Source organism: Ascaphus truei, chromosome 7, assembly GCF_040206685.1.
Source record: "Ascaphus truei isolate aAscTru1 chromosome 7, aAscTru1.hap1, whole genome shotgun sequence".
Lineage (NCBI taxonomy): Eukaryota > Metazoa > Chordata > Amphibia > Anura > Ascaphidae > Ascaphus > Ascaphus truei.
In genome coordinates, this window is record NC_134489.1 from 115257881 (window position 1) to 115267822 (window position 9942).

Below are 9942 nucleotides of genomic sequence, written 5' to 3' on the forward strand. Positions count from 1 at the left end.
GGCAATTGTATATAACAAGAGACAGGGGGTGCCCAATGCTGCATCCAATTGACAAACCATTTTGGTTATACCTTGACGTTAGTATGCAGGCTTATGACGCCTTTGGCCAAAGGGTTAACTATATAACCAATTATTATTATTGAAGTATTTTACTTTATATGTTTTGTCAATTGGATGCAGCATTGGGCACCCCCTGTCTCTCATTTAAATATAGGCATTAGCATATCTCCAAACCAAGAAAGAAAAAAAGTTATATCTATGGCACTTAGCCCCAAATTGAACTAAATATATAAAGAAATATTATGCAACCAGATGGAAGGTGGTATCCACTTGGGCTCTCCTCATGAGGACGATCAATCATGTAAAAAATATAAAAACAAACAGTGTAATACAGTAACTAAAAAACATGCAACAACACTAACACATATGGGACAACGAATGCTGAGACAAACAAATGACTGAATTAAATAAAGGCAGGATCCAAGCCAACAGCAACAAGCCAGCGATATCGTCAGTGCCCAGCTCAACACAGCATCAGCCGTAGACAGCACAATGGCTGGGAATTGTCCGTGGAGATGGTAGTGAGAGTGTGGTAGATGCAGTGCACGCATGGTCTATGAGCTGGGCACTGACGATATCGCTGGCTTGTTGCTGTTGGCTTGGATCCTGCGCACATGACGACGCCTGCTCCTGCGACACGCTGTCCGATTCGTCTGCCCTGAGGAGGTATGTGGTGTGGAAGGCAGGGAAGTTCCCCCTCGGAAGCTCCTGCTGATCGTGTGAGACGTTTGGGAGCTGAAATCTGCCATCACGAGAGGGGATACTCTCAGATTTATCCACTGCCTTCTACTTTTTAGTGTCTGGTAAGCGGATAGTCTAGCCATTGTTGGAGTGCACATGTGACCTATTCTTTTTAGTGTTATACTTTTAATGCATATTTAGTTGTTATATTAAATACCTTTATTTAATTCAGTCATTTGTTTGTCTCAGCATTCGTTGTCCCATATGTGTTAGTGTTGTTGCATGTTTTTTAGTTACTGTATTACACTATGTTTGTTTTTATATTTTCTACATGATTGATCGTCCTCATGAGGAGAGCCCAAGTGGATACAACCTTCCATCCGGTTGTATAATATTTCTTTATATATTTAGTTCACTTTGGGGCTAAGTGTCAAAGATATAACTTTTTTTCTTTCTCTGTATCTGACCCAGGGTGTCAGAGTTATATCCCAGGCTGCTGGCCATTTGCAGTAGTTTTTATTAGCGCTGCCTTTTTTTTTTTTGTTTAATATCTCCAAACCAGGTACCCCAGGTGTGCTCTTTATTCAACACAGGCATGTCTCCCTAATTTATTTGTGATATATATATATATATATCTATATATAGAGATATCTCACATAGATATTTACCAGCTGAACCAGTTACTTTAAATGTGACCTGGATGTTGATGGAGTTCTCAACTAATCTAACCGTTCTGAAAAATAATCATGTGAGAAGCAGGGAAGCAGAGACGTGCCACCACACCACTCTGGCCATATCGATAGCAATAGATGTGACCGTGTTTCACGCCATACACGAGCAGGTCAGGGGTAGAACGTCCAGTGCGTGTTGTTGTAAATGTGGCCAGTGGGGAAATTCTTGGGCTTCGTTTTGGCTTTATTAGTATTTGTTGCAGATGAATTCATTACTGATAACGACAAAGGATAACAGGAGCAATAGGAGGAGCTGACGGAGATTTACTTGGCTGGCAAATTACTTAATAGCTTTTCCTTCATTATTTTTCTTTATTTGCATCATTTAGACCAGGTCTTAATTACTATTAAAAGTGCAGTCCCATTTTAAAACTTGCATGTGATGTGGAATAAAGTGATATCAATTCACATAATAACACGTCTGCCATTTGTTATGGATATTTCCATAGCTCTTCAGATTTATGTCTGGGGGGAATAGGGGACACTTATCGGTTAAGTGGAAATGATCTGGAAGCCTCCCCTCCAAGTTACATTGCATACAAAAACACACACAACTGAATATTAGTAATTCTCACTCTACAGCAGCTATTTGGTCCTTTACTTCCACAGAGCCGAGCCCACGGTGAACTTCTTGCAGGATCTTCATGCCCTGAAATCCACTGCCCCTTCCATCAAAACGAGCAACGATGACATTGGCAGAGTTAATGAGCACGGAGTCCCAGTCTACATGGTACTTCTCGGTCACCAGCTGGCTGCCAGGGGCTTCATCTCTGTGAGGAGGGGGCACACGGGAGTCATCATGCTGACCTAAATACACATTGTCACACCTTTCTGGGGGGATGTGTTTATGAATCCTGGCCCTGGTAACACAGGTTATAGACCCCTCCGAATATCTCTGGGTACCCAAGAATACAGGAATCATTCTGACAAGATCAAATACGCTATTGCACCATATATAGGACCAATGTCATGGGCACATATGTACGTACTGTAGGAAGGTCACTTACACATTGCTCTCCGCACCACTACCACCCCCCTCCCCCCAACAAACAGAAAACCATACATAAGTGACCAAGAGGCCATTGTCCTCAGTGATATTGTCCCAAAATAACACCGATAACGGATGCAAGGATGTAAATGAAAGCACAGAGTACCTCAATAAATCCCCTAGCTCAGACCTTACACACTCTGCTAAGTGTGCAGCATTTACCAAAATAACACTTTTCTATATGGGTCTGACATTATATTGAGGAGTTTCAGGAATTTGTCCAGCAACAAATTATAAGAGCGCAATTAGTCTTTAACATAATTAATAAGTACTTTAGTGGCAGACTCTCAAGATTCCCAAGTATGACCTCAGAATAATGAATTGTCGGAATCTGTATTACCATGCTGAGGAATTCACGCTGCTTCACGAATTAATCTCCACACATTGTTTGCTTATTCTATTACTGTATTACTGTTCTCTGGTGTATTTTCTGTGTGTGCCCAATGTACGTCTCAGATAAGAAGAATTAATAAGAGAAACTTACACGATGAGCAGAAGAGGGTACTGGTTCTGGTCAGTAAAATCTCTGGGAAATGATAACCGTAAAGGAAGCTCTGTAAGATAAAGACGTAATCACCGTTAGATTGTGCACATTGTGTTCTAAATCCCCAAAAGTAGTTCCAGGATAGCACCAAAACCAGCGTGTTGTTTACCATAATCTTCAAGATGAATCATTTTTATTTCAGTCTTGAAGATCTGTTTCTGTGATATTGCTTCTTTCAACACAGAATTGCTTTCTACGGTATAAAAATCTGTATAAACGAAATAAATTGTTAGCTGCATGAGTATAATATGTTTAATAGTTACAATACTTCACAGTAAATGAGCTTTTCCACTTGCTTTGTGAAACCATTGCATAGTGATTATGCATAGAAATGTACTTCATGTAAAAGACATTGTCCACATGCATATGCTCTAACTCAATATAAAGAAATAAATGCATTCAAGATTGCAACTTAAATACAAATTCATTTGTCTGAGAGACAATTTGTGCTGTGTTAAACTGTTTTAGGACGAGAAAATCTAATCTGGGGAAGTTAGACATATATTTAGTTTGTACAAAATCAAGGCATTTACCGAACGAATAGCCATCAAAATATCCCCTGATGTTCGGTATGTGATGTGCAGTAATGTCCCAGTGATACACAATACTGATGTTCGGTACGAGATGTGCAGTAATGTCCCAGTGATACACAATACTGATGTCCCAGTGATACACAATACTGATGTTCCCAGTGATACACAATACTGATGTTCCCAGTGATACACAATGCTGATGTTCCCAGTGATACACAATACTGATGTCCCAGTGATACACAATACTGATGTCCCAGTGATACACAATACTGATGTCCCAGTGATACACAATACTGATGTCCCAGTGATACACAATACTGATATTCCCAGTGATACACAATACTGATGTCCCAGTGATACACAATACTGATATTCCCAGTGATACACAATACTGATGTCCCAGTGATACACAATACTGATATTCCCAGTGATACACAATACTGATGTCCCAGTGATACACAATACTGATATTCCCAGTGATACACAATACTGATGTCCCAGTGATACACAATACTGATGTTCCCAGTGATACACAATACTGATGTCCCAGTGATACACAATACACAAACTGTTTTAGGACGAGAAAATCTAATCTGGGGAAGTTAGACATATATTTAGTTTGTACAAAATCAAGGCATTTACCGAACGAATAGCCATCAAAATATCCCCTGATGTTCGGTATGTGATGTGCAGTAATGTCCCAGTGATACACAATACTGATGTTCGGTACGAGATGTGCAGTAATGTCCCAGTGATACACAATACTGATGTCCCAGTGATACACAATACTGATGTTCCCAGTGATACACAATACTGATATTCCCAGTGATTCACAATACTGATGTTCCCAGTGATACACAATACTGATATTCCCAGTGATACACAATACTGATGTCCCAGTGATACACAATACTGATGTTCCCAGTGATACACAATACTGATGTCCCAGTGATACACAATACTGATGTCCCAGTGATACACAATACTGATGTCCCAGTGATACACAATACTGATGTCCCAGTGATACACAATACTGATATTACCAGTGATACACAATACTGATGTCCCAGTGATACACAATACTGATATTCCCAGTGATACACAATACTGATGTCCCAGTGATACACAATACTGATGTTCCCAGTGATACACAATACTGATGTCCCAGTGATACACACTACTGATGTCCCAGTGATACACAATACTAATATTCCCAGTGATACACAATACTGATGTCCCAGTGATACACAATACTGATGTTCCCAGTGATACACAATACTGATGTTCCCAGTGATACACAATACTGATATTCCCAGTGATACACAATACTGATGTTCCCAGTGATACACAATACTGATGTTCGGTATGTGATGTGCAGTAAAGTCCCAGTGATACACAATACTGATATTCCCAGTGATACACAATACTGATATTCCCAGTGATACACAATACTGATGTTCCCAGTGATACACAATGCTGATGTTCCCAGTGATACACAATACTGATGTTCCCAGTGATACACAATACTGATGTTCCCAGTGATACACAATGCTGATGTTCCCAGTGATACACAATACTGATGTTCCCAGTGATACACAATACTGATGTTCCCAGTGATACACAATACTGATGTCCCAGTGATACACAATACTGATGTTCCCAGTGATACACAATACTGATGTTCCCAGTGATACACAATACTGATGTTCCCAGTGATACACAATACTGATGTTCCCAGTGATAAACAATACTGATGTTCCCAGTGATACACAATACTGATGTTCCCAGTGATACACAATACTGACGTTCCTAGTGATACACAATACTGATGTTCCCAGTGATACACAATACTGACGTTCCTAGTGATACACAATACTGATGTTCGGTATGTGATGTGCAGTAAAGTCCCAGTGATACACCATACTGATGTTCGGTATGTGAAGTGCAGTAATGTTCCCAGTGATACACAATACTGATGTTCCCAGTGAAACACAATATTGATGTTCCCAGTGATACACAACACTGACGTTCCTAGTGATACACAATACTGATGTTCGGTGTGTGAAGTGCAGTAATGTTCCCAGTGATACACAATACTGATGTTCCCAGTGATACACAAAACTGGTGTTCCCAGTGATACACAATACTGATGTTCCCAGTGATACACAATACTGATGTTCCTAGTGATACACAATACTGACGTTCCTAGTGATACACAATACTGATGTTCGGTATGTGAAGTGCAGTAATGTTCCCAGTGATACACAATATATGTTCCCAGTGATACACAATACTGGTGTTCCCAGTGATACACAATACTGATGTTCGGTATGTGAAGTGCAGTAATGTTCCCAGTGATACACAATACTGATGTTCCCAGTGATACACAATACTGGTGTTCCCAGTGATACACAATACTGATGTTCCCAGTGATACACAATACTGATGTTCCCAGTGATACACAATACTGACGTTCCTAGTGATACACAATACTGATGTTCGGTATGTGAAGTGCAGTAATGTTCCCAGTGATACACAATACTGATGTTCCCAGTGATACACAATACTGACGTTCCTAGTGATACACAATACTGATGTTCGGTATGTGAAGTGCAGTAATGTTCCCAGTGATACATAAAACTGATGTTCCCAGTGATACACAATACTGATGTTCCCAGTGATACACAATACTGATATTCCCAGTGAAACACAATATTGATGTTCCCAGTGATACACAACACTGACGTTCCTAGTGATACACAATACTGATGTTCGGTGTGTGAAGTGCAGTAATGTTCCCAGTGATACACAATACTGATGTTCCCAGTGATACACAAAACTGGTGTTCCCAGTGATACACAATACTGATGTTCCCAGTGATACACAATACTGATGTTCCTAGTGATACACAATACTGACGTTCCTAGTGATACACAATACTGATGTTCGGTATGTGAAGTGCAGTAATGTTCCCAGTGATACACAATTGATGTTCCCAGTGATACACAATACTGGTGTTCCCAGTGATACACAATACTGATGTTCGGTATGTGAAGTGCAGTAATGTTCCCAGTGATACACAATACTGATGTTCCCAGTGATACACAATACTGGTGTTCCCAGTGATACACAATACTGATGTTCCCAGTGATACACAATACTGATGTTCCCAGTGATACACAATACTGACGTTCCTAGTGATACACAATACTGATGTTCGGTATGTGAAGTGCAGTAATGTTCCCAGTGATACACAATACTGATGTTCCCAGTGATACACAATGCTGATGTTCCCAGTGATACACAATACTGATGTTCCCAGTGATACACAATACTGATGTTCCCAGTGATACACAATACTGATGTTCCCAGTGATACACAATACTGATGTTCCCAGTGATACACAATACTGATGTTCCCAGTGATACACAATACTGATGTTCCCAGTGATACACAATACTGATGTTCCCAGTGATACACAATACTGATGTTCGGTAAGTGATGTGCAGTAAAGTCCCAGTGATACACAATACTGATGTTCCCAGTGATACACAATACTGATGTTCCCAGTGATACACAATACTGATGTTCGGTATGAGTTGTGCACTAATGAAGATGTTCCAAGCCCAAATTCCACAAACACGAGTCCGCTGCTCCCGCACGAATAAATCTGTTGTCATGTTACTGAGAAGCTGTCAGTAAGTCACAGAATAGCTCTGCACAATGGTGCCTTGTTGCACAATTAATCACAAAGACATCAGATTATAATCCCCACAAGACCTCACTTTGCAGCGTTATCACTTTGTTCAGTAAACTCATATCTGGCCCTAAGAGAGCACGGGCAGGGCAGCGCATACTTACCTGCAGGATTACTCGTGCTATGTACACTCACAATGGGAACTCCTGGCCCTAAGGAAAAAAAAGGACAGGATACATCAAAGTTTCCACATTTTGTTCCCAAAATTGGGTTCTCTGTAGAAAGCAGTTAGACAGGTCAGTTATAGGGAGCGGTTATATGGAGTATTAGGAGGAGTTATAGGGAGAAGTTACAGTATATGGGGTAACAGGAGGAGTTATAGGTAGAGATTATATGGGGCAATAGGAGGTGTTATAGGTAGAGGTTATATGGGGTAATAGGAGGAGTTACAGGTACGGGTAATAGGGGGAGTTATTTTGAGAGGTTATATAGGGTAATAGGAGGAATTATACAGTAGGGAGAGATTATATGGACTAATAGGAGGAGTTATAGGGAGAGGTTACATTGGGTAACAGGAGGAGCTATAGGCAGAGGTGTCTCAGCTATACAAGTCTGACATGCAGAGCCGCAGACAGCTTTTCCGGGGCCCAGGACTAACGGTTCCACCGGGGACCCCCCCACCTGTGTGTCTCAGCTCTACAAGTCTGACATGCCATTAACAAAGAATTGTAACAAACATTTACACCAATAAACATTCTACTAATTAAATCAAACTACTAGCTAATACCCTCCCCCACCCCCCTGTATCGGTGTGTATTTATTTGTGTGTGTGTGTGTATCTGCATCTGTGTGTGTGTATCTGTGTGTATTTATTTATTTATGTGTGTGTGTATTTATGTGTGTGTGTATTTTTGTGTGTGTGTGTGTGTGTGTGTGTATTTATTTGTGTGTGTGTGTGTGTGTGTGTGTGTGTGTATTTGTGTGTGTATTTATGTGTGTGTGTCTGTGTGCAGGGAGCTGCCTGCACGGATCTCCTGCCTTTCCTCCCTCCTGAGAGAGAGTGAGAGAGAGAGTGTGTCTGAGAGTGAGAGAGTGTCTGAGAGAGTGAGAGAGAGAGTGAGAGAGAGAGTGTCTGTCTGAGAGAGTGAGAGTGTCTGTCTGAGAGAGTGAGAGTGAGAGTGTCTGTCTGAGAGAGTGAGTGTCTGTCTGAGAGAGTGAGAGTGTCTGTCCTGAGAGAGTGAGAGTGTCTGTCTGTGAGAGTGAGAGTGTCTGTCTGTGAGAGTGAGTGTCCGTCTGTGAGAGAGAGTGTCCGTCTGTCTGTGAGAGAGAGTGTCCGTCTGTCTGTGAGAGAGTGTCCATCTGTCTGTGAGAGAGAGTGGTCCATCTGTCCTGTGAGAGAGAATGTCCATCTGTCTGTGAGAGAGAGTGTCCGTCTGTCTGTGAGAGTGTCTGTCTGTCTGTGAGAGTGTCTGTCCTGTCCTGTCTGTGAGAGTGTCTGTCTGTCTGTGAGAGTGTCTGTCTGTCTGTGAGAGTGTCTGTCTGTGAGGGAGTGTGTCCGTCTGTCTGTGAGAGAGAGTGGTCCATCTGTCTGTGAGAGAGAGTGTCCATCTGTCTGTGAGAGAGAGTGTCCCGTCTGTCTGTGAGAGTGTCTGTCTGTCTGTGAGAGTGTCTGTCTGTCTGTGAGAGAGAGTGTCCGTCTGTCTGTGAGAGAGAGTGTCCATCTGTCTGTGAGAGAGAGTGTCCGTCTGTCTGTGAGAGTGTCTGTCTGTCTGTGAGAGTGTCTGTCTGTCTGTGAGAGTGTCTGTCTGTCTGTGAGAGTGTCTGTCTGTGAGAGAGTGTCTGTCTGTGAGAGAGTGTCTGTCTGTGAGAGAGAGTGTCTGTCTGTGAGAGAGAGTGTCTGTCTGTGAGAGAGAGTGTCTGTCTGTGAGAGAGAGTGTCTGTCTGTGAGAGAGAGTGTCCTGTCTGTGAGAGAGAGTGTCTGTCTGTGAGAGAGAGTGTCTGTCTGTGTGTGTGTCTGAGAGAGAGAGAGAGGTCAGGGAGAGAGAGGTCAGAGAGAGAGTGAGGTCAGAGAGAGAGTGAGGTCAGAGAGAGAGTGAGGTCAGAGAGAGAGTGAGGTCAGAGAGAGAGTGAGGTCAGAGAGAGAGTGAGGTCAGAGAAAGAGTGAGGTCAGAGAGAGAGAGAGCGTGAGATCAGAGAGAGAGAGACAGTGAGGTCAGAGAGAGAGAGTGAGGTCAGAGAGAGAGAGAGAAGTGAGGTCAGAGAGAGAGAGTGAGAGTGAGGTCAGAGAGAGAGAGAGAGAGAGAGAGAGAGAGAGAGAGAGAGAGTGAGGTCAGAGAGAGAGAGAGGTCAGAGAGAGAGAGAGAGAGAGAGAGAGAGAGTGAGGTCAGAGAGAGAGAGAGAGAGAGTCAGTGAGGTCAGAGAGAGAGAGAGAGAGGTCAGAGAGAGAGAGAGAGAGTGAGGTCAGAGAGAGAGAGTGAGGTCAGAGAGAGAGAGAGAGAGAGTGAGAGAGAGAGAGAGAGAGAGAGAGAGAGAGAGAGAGAGAGAGAGAGAGAGAGAGAGAGAGAGAGAGAGAGAGGTCAGAGAGAGAGAGAGAGAGTGAGGTCAGAGAGAGAGAGAGAGAGGTCAGAGAGACGAGAGAGAGTGAGGTC

General features: G+C 42.4%; 1 protein-coding gene across 1 annotated transcript in view; it reads right to left on the bottom strand.

Moving 5' to 3' along the window:
* Positions 1-9942, bottom strand: part of DPP10 (dipeptidyl peptidase like 10) — a 511573-nt gene that overhangs the window by 24372 nt on the left and 477259 nt on the right. Inside the window, exons 16-19 of the mRNA XM_075610081.1 lie at positions 7459-7583; positions 3174-3272; positions 3005-3074; positions 2048-2242 (exon numbers count right to left, since the gene is read on the bottom strand). Coding sequence (XP_075466196.1) covers positions 2048-2242; positions 3005-3074; positions 3174-3272; positions 7459-7583 — 489 coding nt within the window. The remainder of the gene's footprint in view (positions 1-2047; positions 2243-3004; positions 3075-3173; positions 3273-7458; positions 7584-9942) is intronic.